The 12,090-nt window shown below is 51.8% G+C and overlaps 1 protein-coding gene across 1 annotated transcript in view; it reads right to left on the reverse strand.

Annotated features, from left to right (window-relative positions):
• The window catches only part of Blimp-1 (PR domain zinc finger protein 1), a 5,000-nt gene extending 4,391 nt beyond the window's left edge, over positions 1-609 (reverse strand). Inside the window, exon 1 of the mRNA XM_017911892.1 lies at positions 445-609. Coding sequence (XP_017767381.1) covers positions 445-609 — 165 coding nt within the window. The remainder of the gene's footprint in view (positions 1-444) is intronic.
• Between the last annotated feature and the right edge of the window lie 11,481 nt (positions 610-12,090).

Raw genomic sequence — 12,090 nt, forward strand, 5'->3', positions numbered from 1 at the left:
CCCCCCCCCCCCCCCCCCCTCGTTTGCCCTACGTCGGTTACCGAAATCCGTCGAGTGGTTCGCCACGTTTCTTCCGATTGACCGAATAATACGGTTCGAATTCGAAACAAGAGTCTGTAGCGTCGTGCAGTGACCGAGGCTATTGGTCTCGATTGCTGTCACCGAGGAAAGTGTAACGATTGACTTGAGCTCTAGGTCATACTCGGTAAGTTAATTAGCTTCGTCACTCGGTCAAGTTTAATTCACCGGCGTTCCTTAAATCGCAACGATCAGTCGGTCCCGTATGGAATCGAACGAAACGTGTTCTCTAAGGTCCTCGCGAGCCGGAGTTCGCGGTTCAAGGGCGTTTCTCTGTTTAGGCAAGTGACTTAGAGAAATTGTGATTATTCTCGCGACTCTCACCGAGGAGGTCTCGAGAAAGGATTCTTTGGCGGAGGAACGTACATCGTTGAGGGCCTGAGAAGGTTTGAGGACCAAATTTCTTGGCAGGGATGCCTCCGCACGATTGGTATCGCCCGGCGATGCCGCCACATCCGGTACCAAATATACGGCATGCTGCTCGAATTCCTCTTCCCTCAAGGTCGCGTGATCCCACTCGCTGGCCTCCATCCTTCACTGTACAGAAATGCATAAAAAGAAGCGTTAGACTGGATCATTAGTGATCTCGATAGAGCAGACGCTAGGAAGTGCTGCTACTCGAACGATTCCTGTCGCGGCGTTCAATTTTCATACTTGTCGATCGCGTGTAAACGCTCGTGCACGGCCGCACCGACACTCGATGCGATACGCATTCGGATACCGTTATACCCGAGACGTTTGCTAAAAATTTAGCACATATCGAAGCGCCGTTATCTACGAGTTCCGACAGTCAGGCGTGATTCGGCCTCGGCGTTCCACGAATTATTCCGACGCTCGATTCGCTGTTTTAAATCTTCCACGTTCCCGAACCTCTTCCACCGTGAATTCTCGTATTTCAACGCTTACGACGTTTTCGTCGTGCCTCGATCTCGCAAGCCGATATGAAAGCGGCTCTCGCGTACTCGCGACAATCGTCGCGCAGCGAGAACGAAACGCGAGAATCGCGGTATTATTAGAATCGACTTAGAAGTATCTATGTGTAATGACGTCCGACAACGTAGAGCGTTATAAATAGTCGAGATTCCGGTAAATCGATACGATCAATAACTCCAGCCATTAACTTCGAAACGCTTGTAAAAGAGAAGCAACGCGTTCGTCCGCGTGTCGCTGCTTCCAGCTAATCGAGAACATTTTTCTCCGCTTATCGTGCGTTTTCTCCACAGAAGTCGTCGAGTTCGACGTTCACCGTTTTTCTTCCATGCGTGGGAAAAAAAATTAGCCACGTGATGGGGAGGGGGCGGGGGGTGAAATCGTGTTTTTCCTCGTCCCTCGATCGGCGATGGTGCAACACTTTAACACCGCGAAAGTGAAACCCGTCCACGCATTGATCGACTGCAGGGGTGAGAGGGAGGGGGACGGGGCATAAACTCTGAAGTCCGTCCCCGCGCCCCGCACCCCCGCCCGCCCTTGCATCGGGGGTTTTCGCTACTCGTTGAATTTCCATTTCCGTGGAAATCGCACGCTACCAGCCCCGTTCAGTATTCGTTAACTTTCCGCGTAACTTTTTGGTTTTCCGTCCCCCGTTTCTCCCCAACTCCTTTCATTAAAAGGATTTTTCTTTGCCCTCGATTTTCGACGATCCTTCGAATCACGTTTTCGCCCGTTTACCTATATATTTTTCTCTCTCTCGCTCCCTCCCTCTCTCTCTCTCTCTCTCTATCTCTATCTCTCTATCGTATTTATCCTTTCATCGTGCTTTTCCTCCCCCACCCCCGCCCTCTCCTCGCTTGTCGTAGATTTTATTAGATATCGGTTTTCTTACGTATCCTCTACGGCTAAACGCGCGATACGGAAATGCTTGCCTACTCTGTTGTTCCGAGGCGTCGTTCAAGATTCCACGAATAACCGGTTTTCTTTCAAAAATTTGCCACCATTGCTCGAACCGTTCTCTTTAATCCTGTTTGTTACGCGACGAATCGTTTAGCGACGTTTCCAAGTTTTCGCGACAAACAGGGCATCGTTGTAACTCGTGGCCAACGATCGCATTCATAATGCATAAAGTTGACATCGACTTTTATACGCTATGCTTTCCCCCTTTTTTCCCTTTTCCTTTTCGCCCTCTCGGGGGAGGGAGGCGAGTAATCGATTTTTAAATTCTTGTTAAAAAGAAAATAAAAAAAAAAAAACAAAAAAAGAGAGAGGGGGGAAAGAGACGCGAGGGAAAAGTTGAGGCGAATCGATTAGGTGGTATTTTGGAGCTCTTAGGGTACCACGATCGCTGGAACGGGGTGTGCGAATCGAACGCGCGTTCGATTCCTTTCGATCGGTTGCCTTTAAAACGTTTCGATAGGAGAGGATCACGATATCGAGTACTATCGTCATGCAGCGTTAACGTGCGGTACTCACGCCTTTTGGTGCATCGGTTCGCGAACTGCGAGTCGACGAAAGTGTGCTACACCGCCTCGCGACGAGTTCCTTCGCCGATCTTTCGCCTGTATCGTGCTGACGCGACTGATTACGTCCCTACGATAGGGGATGATTTTCGGAAAGGATCGCGCCGAGTCCGGTTTTATGTAATCCTGTGGTTTCTCAGGGAGATCGGCATCCCGACGACTCTTGGGACACTCGGGAGCCTAGGCTGGCCTCGCGTTGAGGAACGAAACACGTTGGCTGTTCTCAACATTTATTTGCCAATGTCCCTCGGCAAGACGAAATTTCGACGTCGATAAGGCCGATCGCTGCCGGCCTAGGCGGTCCTCTGCCACCTATACGACACTTATCGATTATCAGGACATCGAGAAAAGAAAATTCGGATCGGCGCTGTCGTTGCACCCGACTAATCAACCACTGACACTCTCCCTTCTGCTTGTTTATCAACAACTATCGTTTTCCAGTATTTCGACGCGACACCGCTGTATTCCTCTGTTTTCTTCTCGTTTTCCTCTTCGCGCTTATTCACGCGATCGTCGTTGTGTCCTGTGTGGTGGTGACGGTGGCGGTGGCGGTGGCGGTGGCGGTGGTGGTGGTGATGGTGATGGTGATGGTCGAATCGAAGGAAAACTATAAACCGGGAAGCACCGTTTTCTCTTTTTCCTCTCGAAGGCACACGCGAACCACTTTGACGCACTTCACCTCTTTCTGTCTCGCAGCCCCTCCACCCCTTGTGTTACTTTCCCAGGTCGGGGAAACGAAGACAGCGATCGACGACAAAAAGACGGGATCGAGAATACGAAAACAACGAACGATCTTACCACGACGACGAGAAGGATAACGCGCGCGGATCGACGGACACAACGATGAGCCGAGTGGGAACTTTCCACCCTAGCTGTCAATGACAGAATGATCTCGCGGTTAAACGGCGAACGCGAGCACGCCGCGCTTACGATGCCGATCAGTTCGGCAAACAAACCAGCGGTGTTGCAACGCGATCGATTCGTTCGGATTTTTATTCGGAAAAAGGAAAATCCTCCGAAAGCGGCACTGTTCCGCGATAATGAACACGGTTCGCGTAATTTCGCGTTTCAACCCTTTTTCGAGGGTGGTCTCCGCCTTCGGGTCTCTTTGGATGGCACACGCAGAGCAGTGTGTGGAACTCGGGTAGACCTGACCTAGCCCAACGCGAGTCGGCTTGGCTCGTCCTCCCCCTGCGTCGGTATTGGTCGCTCGCTATCCCTCTCTCTCTCCCTCTCTCTCCGTCCTTCTCCCTTTCTCTCTCTTTCTGGCGAACACGGACGTGGTGGTGTGCCAGCAAAGCTGCCAGACCAGAGCAGAGGTGGTGCATTTCTCTGCGCTGCGCTTTCGATCGACCCGTTGCCAGAGGTTCTCTCCCTCCCCCTCTTGCCTCCTCCTCCTCCTCCTCCTCCTCCTCTTCCTCCTCTCTACTTCGCCCTCACTCTTTCTCTTTCTCTCTTTCTCTCTCTCTCTCTCTCTCTCTCTCTCTCTCTCTCTCTCCCTTTCCCTCCACGCTCGTCTCTTTCTCTCTAGTTCCCTTTCTCTCCACCGTCGCTCTGTCCTCCTTCCGACCCCTTCTCTCTGTCCTCTTCTACGTCCTCTTCTCCGTCCTCTTCTCTTGCTCCCTCTCCCCCCGCGCCGCTGCCGCTCGTGCATTTCCCTCTTTCGTCCTCGTCGCACCGTCTCGCGTTTCCTCTCCTCTTCGTCGGGCGCGCTCTCGTTACCCCTTTCAACCCCTCCAGCTACTCCAGCGCGTGCAACCGTGTCCCCTTCTCTTTCTTCTTTTCTCTCGCCGATGCTTCCCCTCTCCCTCTCTTTCTCCTCCACCTCCTATTTCTCTTTCTTCCGTCCTCGGATTTTCCATGCTGTCGGCTCTGTCTCTGTTCGTCGATGCCCCGACAGGGTGCATGCGCCGATCGCTTCTAAGTTTAATTCTTCGGATAACTTCTCTCGCGATCGCAAGACGCTCTCCGATGCTTCGTATTAAAAGAAGAGAGAGGCAAAAAAGAAAGAGAGGAAAAAGGGGAAGAACGGGGGAAGAGAAAAATGACACGCGTGCTACGTACCTGGGTATCGCGTAACGCGGGGGGTCACTCCGCGTTTATTCCGTGGCGCGAATTCGGCGAAGGCGCTGCTACCCCGACACCCCGGGTTCCTCGAAAATTCGAATGGGTTTCGCGAGCGAGCTCGCTGTTTTGGCAAAGTTGCTTTATGTAACGCGTAAAATCGATAAGGCGAGAGAGTTGGCGAATGATCTAAGAATACAGAGGCATTCATCGCCTCTTACGCGCAGTACTACGCGGAAAATATCGGAGGGAATTCGCTCGAACGCGAATCTACGTAGCTCCTCGAAAGGGAATGCGATATTATTAAAGTCGAACGAGGAGAAATTTAAAAAATCGAGAGACTAGCTATACTCGCGATTAAAATTTTCCGTATTATCGGCCGTAACACGGCCTGCGAGCTGAAAACGATCATCGTCGTGATTATCGAAGGACAATTTCTTCTGGTCTGGTAAATTTACAAGCCAGACAGCCGTCTACAAAAATCCTGCGGTGTTTTTCTCCCGTCCTTGTTTACACCTCCTTTGAGTATGTGCTTTTTCTACGGTGCGTCCCTCTCACACGGTTTCTCCTCGTCCGTTGTCCTCTGGCAACCCCTTTACGGGGACGTGCATTTAACCCCAGCGCCACCCTTTACCTACACTCCCACCCTCTTTTCCCATTCACGGCTCGCTGCATACACCGATCACGTTCGAGCCACATGAATGTAAATCGGCCCAAATCGATCCAGACTGGTCTGGAATCTAAAAGGCTCCGCCGATTTTCTTCCTTCCATTGATTTCCGCCATATTTATCATTTTTATTCTCCCATTAACGCGGCGAATATCCGAACGTTCGACGATCCCCCCTGGACCACGTCCGATACACGATCTCGGCGCGTTTTCGAAACACCAGGTACGTGGAATCCGACTGGCCCAGACCCTGGCCCAGAGTCACGGCCACTCGAGATCGGTAACCCCGTTCACTTTGGCTAAACGAGCGTCGTTCGTACGCGATTCTTTCCACCTTTTTATTCCTTCTTCTCCCCGTTTCTGTTTTTTTCTTTTTTTTTTTTTTTCGTTCTTGGTCTACGAGGGATCGCGAGTGCCTAGCACGGGACCATCGACACCTCGTAATAGAGAGGAACACGGGTCGTCGAACCTTCTCGGATTCTAATCCCGAAGACCGGTCTCGATTCCATCTGCAGGGTTACGTGAACGAAATCTGCCACGCACACAAAAGACCGATTCTCACCGCGAGATAATACTATCTGTTCCCTTCGTCACGGCCGTTCACCGTGAACGACTTTGCATATTCTCGACGAAAACAAACGCGAGTACGGAGGAAGCAGGAATAAAGACGACCAAGTCGGGCGAACGGGCAATTAGAAAATCGCGATGCAGCGACCGGGCGGAGGAGAGAGTGTCTGTGCGGGATGGCACGGGATAGAGAGCACGGGGTGAAAAAATAGTCTGGACAGGCCGCGACGGGGGAGGGGGAGGGGGGAGGGTGTATGGAAATTTTCTACAACGTACTCAATGACCTGGGAAAAATATTTACTGCGCCGACGATGAGGCATTGCAGTGTATCGACTAGCAATAATTCACTTGGCACTGTTCCTGAAATTAATAGAATATCGTGCCAGCTGTGATTTATTCGTAATTCTGTGGAAATGCCTCTACCGGTGGAATTAAATTTATGGCAGTAATAGCGCTTTATCGGCCCTCGCGTGCTCTTGTCTCTGTTGCACCCGCGTTGTCTCGTCGCGCTTCCATCTTGCTCTTCTTTTACACCGGAATAAAATAATTCCGCTTTAATCCTGCCATGCGTGCGAAATTTAACGGCAGGCTGCTTTTAATCCGGTCGCGCGCGCTGCACCGACTACTTTCGGCGGAAATTTGAAAATAATTAAATTCGTCCACTCCGTAAACACGTAGTGTCCCAGCGGCGGACAAATGTTTCGATTATTTCCAGCGAAAGTCCAATTCGCCGTTCGCTTTTCCCCCCTTCTTCCCCCCCGTTTTCCCCCTTTTTCGTTCATTTTTATTTCTTCCCCTCTATCGAGGGAAAGGGCACGACAGGGATAATTCGCGTGAAATCCCCGACGCGCACGGATCTCAATCGATCCGATCGATCCGATCTCTTTGTCATCGCAGTCTCGATCTCAGGAGCAGTTTCGCGACACGGGTCTGAGAGTGACTCGTGCCGGTATGTGGGCGAGGCCATTGACCCCTGGGTGAATTCGTGCGACGAAATTTCGTCAGCGGGACATGGCTCGTTCGAAATTTCACTTTTCGAGCAGCAGAGACCAGCTCGAGAGCCACCTTGCGAATTTCCACGCGGTGCCCTCCTAGCGAAAGAAGTTTCCGCGTGAATCGCCGACGACTACTAACCCAGATACGTTCCCGGGTCGTCGATCTTTTCCCTCCTCGGAGGAACGACTGTACCAGATATATTAATTTCCTTCGGTTCGACCGCTTCTTGCGAGAATCACCGTCGGATACGATCGCGCGATTTCGGAATAGCTCACCTTTTTTTAAATGCTTACCGGTCACACCGAGAAACAGTGTCATCGACTTCCTTTTTAAATCGCTTATCGTCTCCCGTCCATCGAGATATCTTCCAAATTAACGTCTCTCTTTCACCGGGTTAGTCGATTCGTCCGGTTCCATGGGAACGATTTTTGTTCGACCTCTGGGACGAAACACGTCGATTCGGTGATGGTTCGTCCTTGGATCGATTGGAACGTTGCGTACGTCGGTTGGTGAACGACATTATTAGGTATACCGTACCTTCGAGTCACGGTCGAAAGGGAAATCGAAGGTTCTCCCGATCCTTTGTCCTCGACTGAAACGAACGACAGACGCGCAACGTTGTCTCGCGTGGCTGGCAAGTTTCTAATCAGACGCGTAATAGCGGCCACGAATAGAAAACCGAATGTGAACCGGAAATGCCGTTTCCATGGAACCCATTCGAATCGAACTATTCCATGGTGCAGGATACTTTAACTCTCATACTACACTCGTAACTGTTACTTTACAGAATAACGGGCCATACGGTCGTATACGTGTTTATCACGCCGATTGCGTGTACACGCGCGGCTTTCCAGGAATAACGGGTAGAAATTCGTCTAGAACGAAACACATCGTTGACTCAGGCCGCAAGGTTTTTCGACTTCTTCGCCAATTTCGTCTCTCCCATTGCTCGATACCACGTACGTGGACGTTGCTGCGAGGATCATTCCCGAGGATGGTTGGTTAATTTCTTCCGGGCAGTTCTCGAATATTCTTCGCCGAGGAATTTCTTCGAAACGTACGACTCCGAGAGTATTGCCTCTAATCGGCCGAGCAATTAGCCGAAGAGGGAAGAATTCCGAAGGTCAGAAAAGTGCAGGGTTGTCCCATCAAATATTCATTCGGTGTTCTCGATGGTTAAGAAAGGTCTGGACGTCTGTAAGAAGGTCGATGCTTTGCCGAGTCGCCGGGGGGTCGATGACCCTTAAGGCTTTGAACCGGGACATGTTGCGTTTAAGCTTTTTGTAGAAAGTGCTGTTACTCCACTGATCTTGCAACGAACTTTACTTCTTTACGCGCGATAAAAAGCATCTACTATTTTCCGCGCGCGTAGCTGCCGGCGTCTCTGAAAGAACTTCGCCTCGGATAGTCTGTTCCGTTAGCTGATTTGAATTTTCACGACCATCTGCCACTACCCTGTCTAAAAATAATTCACCATTCGCTCGTTTATTCTAGATATTTTGAAAGTCAGCCTCGGCCGACCGAGCTCGGCTTTAAGGTTCCCCCGATTCCGAATCCCATGATTCCGAACCCCACGAATCTTGCGATCGGAACGAGCCAACGCGTCTCGTTTCGAATCGGAGAAGCAAAGAACCCGGCGGGTCGGTGTTGTTTCGGCGTCGACCCTATCGACGTTGGATTCTCGGCGAAAATCAAAGTCCCGTTTCCGGCGCGTTTCTCGCTGCGCTAGTCGGCGCGCGTCTTTAAAGGCCGACGTACTCTCGGCTGGTAGCAAAATGTAAACCGGAAAAGCAACGAGCAAGTGAATTAGCGAAGTGAGTTCGCGATTGCCTCCCCTTCTACGCCTGCTCGCTTCGTCCTTCTTTCTCCTCCTTCACCGGCACCTTCCATTCTCTCTCGCCACGGATCTGAAAGAAGGTCTCTGCCGGTCATTGTCCCACTTGGAGGTCTACTTGGACTTGGACTTGGACCACACCATAGGCATGGTGCGCTGAGTAACGAGGTTCCGATACCCCCATAGGGGACCCCCTTTTGCGCCTATATTCTATACGCAACACGTACGCGTACATTCACAGACAGGGACGGACGGAGACAGTGTTCAAGCGGTGAACGAACTTTAACGCATCGTGCTCCCAGCTATGCGCGAAAATCTTCCTAAACGAGCGCGTCGCCTTTCCTCCTCCTTCCCGAGAATCGTGCGCTTTTCTTTGCACCGCTAACGCTCTACGATCCTTCCTGGTGTATAGTATACGATTTTAAAACTGGTTGCGAACCTCCGACTGGTTACGTTTCGTATCGCGATATCGCGAATTCTTCGAGGTTTCAGTTCAGTTCAATGCGGCAGACCTTTCATCCGCGCGTCGTAATTTCGGTGTACGTTAAGTTTAATTAATTACGCGCTGTCGACGATGGATGTCGTTACACGGGGGCCGGCCCTCGCGTTTCGTTCGATTAATCGCCGCGAACGCGAAGAACGGACACACGGTGGAAGCGAAGAAAAAGAGAAGGAGGAAAAGGATATATCGAATCACGGAGTGACTCGCGAAAAGTCGACGTGGCAAAATTAGTCCGAGACGTACGAGTTACGGGGCATACGATCCGCCCCTGCATATCGCCACGTACTGGCGTCGAAACCAAACCGCGTCACTCGCCTAACTGTACATAGGCTTGTGTATACCGAGGTACCGTACAGGTACGACTACCAAACGGTCGTAAAACCGTGAATACGTGAAGACGTTTACACGTGGGCCACTATGCACGCGTCTATGCGTGTACAGGTGCGTAAAAGCACCGTTGTACGGCCGACGAAGGCGCGGCCAAAAGTAAAACCGAATTCGTTTTCGGTAGGACTTCGGCCGCTCGTGTTTTTCTTTATCTTTTGCGCTTTGTCTCTCTCAATCTCTCTCTCTCTCTCTCTCTCTCTCTCTCTCTGGCTTTCTTCGCTTTTCCTTCCATCCACTTTCCGCGCGTTTTCTCGCCCGCTTTTCCTCCCCTCCACACCGCGCGACACATTTTTCTTTCCTCCGCGATATTTCTTTCTTTTTCCCTCGTTTCCCTCTCTCTCTCTCTCTCTCTCTCTCTCTCTCTCTGGTTCCTTGTCGTCGACGACGGAATGGAGGCACGAGAAAGCCGTCGCGAAACACGGTCGCGAGGACGAGGGAACTTTTCGCGATAACGCGTGGACAATCGATAATTTGGTTAATCGCATGCATCAATGTCGCAAGGTCCGTGCACACGCGCCGTAAAAGGTAACGCCGGCATCCTCTGGTTCTTATGTAACCCAACAGCGAGAGACGAATCGAGCTGTGCCAGGTCAGAGACATCGTGTCCTGGCCGTGTTCTCGAGTTCAGGACCTCGAACCGTGGGCAATTCGTTGAACCTTGAGAGTTCATCGTATCGAGCGGAGGCGAGCGTTACGTTGCGCCGATCGTGATTAGTCGTGATCGAACTGGACGGCCCTGAATTCCGTGTATCTTTTCATCGATCCGAACAGGACAATGATAGTCGAAGCGGCCGGACTCGTTCTTCATCGTCGACGAAGTCACGAACGAACCGTGACCGAAGCCAATTTTTTCCCTCCACTCGTGGTAAGTCGTGGCATTCTAAATTCAACCGCTAATCTCTCGCTGCTGCGCTCCAGCCCTGCAATTAGGACTCTTTCGATTAACCTATAACCTACATCGAGCGTTTGGTAGAACTGCCAACTTTTCCGATTGAAATCCGCCTTGGTTTAGCAGCCGCGGAAACGGCTAACGACTGCGAAGCCTCGAAAGAGGAAATTCCGCGGATCGAACGTTTCGATAAGTCGGCAGGTTGCCTAGCGTAGAGGCGCGTAACGTATCGTATCGTTTCGCAAAAGTACAAGTGGAAACGGAGGATATCTGGTCAGACGAGGTAGGAGCAACGTGGCGCGCAAAGGTAGAACGCCGCTCTCGAGTGGTTCCGATCGACGTCGGGCCGTACGTGGCCAGCCGCTTTCAATGGGGACACGTGATCGGCAGACTACGGCAGTGGTGGAGGTCGACCGGCTGGTTCGCCGGTTTGCCCTCTCTTTCTCTTCTTTCCGTTCTCGGCCGAGGACCTCCTCTACGTACGCCGGTACGCCGTGGAGTCACGGACGACCGCTATATCATTTTCGCTACCGGCCTGCGCGCCTCGGTTCACCGTTCTCGTCGGTTGTTGAACCCGACTCTCTTTGCGCGCTGCATAACCCATTTTGTAATAGCACACTTCGAACCGGCGCACCGGTATCCTTCTCCGAAATCCACCATCGCCGCGCCGATTCTCCCCGTTTCTCCCCGTTTCTCCCAGTTTCTCCCAGTTTCTCCCCGTTTCGCCCCGTTTCGCCCCATTTCTCTCCGCGTTTCTAGCCCGCCGTCCATCGCCACGACCCGCGTTCGCTGTTCGGGGACACCGCGGGGGACACTGGGGTAGGGATGCGGTTGGAAATTTGGTCGATGAGCATGGGGAAAAGGGGGGAAAAGGAGGGAAAAATTGGACGGAAGTTTAGATATCGTCCCGGCTGTTTCCGATCGACGATGCTCGCGCTGCGCAGTGGCGGAATAGTTAGAGCGGAGAATGAAATCGTGGAGATTTTTACGAGCACGAGTGAAATGAATTTGTACTAGGTCGCAGGTTTCCATTCTCGTCGGTTATTGAACTTGACTCTCTTCGCGCGCTGCATAACCCATTTTGTAATAGCACACTTGGAGCACACGGCTCTCGGCTTCCTCAAAGACAATTTACCTTCGGTTTCCAATCTTTCACCTCCGTGCAACTCCACCGACGAGGATATTTATCTCCGAACGGAAACGAAACGCTCGCGCGCGTTCAATTCCCTTTTGCCGTGTGCCGGATTTTCACCGGAGGAAAGGCGGATTTTCATTTTCCTGCACGGTCGATGAACTTGCCACTCGCCGTTCCGCGCAACCCATTTTGTAACAGCGCGATTCGCAGCGGGACCCGCACGTCCTATTACAAAATGGACTGCGTAACGGTGTCCTTGCCCGAGCCTATCGGTTCTTTGCCCGCATTCTAATTTCCCGACGATCCGTGGCCGAGGGTAAAAATTTCCGTGACGGCGAAACGCCGATGCGCGTAAAAGGGGGGCCAGAGGAGAAAAGCGAGCGCGCTGGAAGAAACGTTCGTTCTCGTGCATGATCCGCGGGTTAGCGCGGTAAAAAGCAAACGAATGAGCAATCAGTTTGCGCATTGCGAGGCAAGGAAGAACGCTTGTACCGTTTCGAAAATTTCCCTCGGCATT

The sequence above is a fragment of the Eufriesea mexicana genome, unplaced genomic scaffold (genome assembly GCF_001483705.2).
Source record: "Eufriesea mexicana isolate 0111107269 unplaced genomic scaffold, ASM148370v2 scaffold294, whole genome shotgun sequence".
In the NCBI taxonomy this organism is placed as follows: Eukaryota; Metazoa; Arthropoda; class Insecta; order Hymenoptera; family Apidae; genus Eufriesea; species Eufriesea mexicana.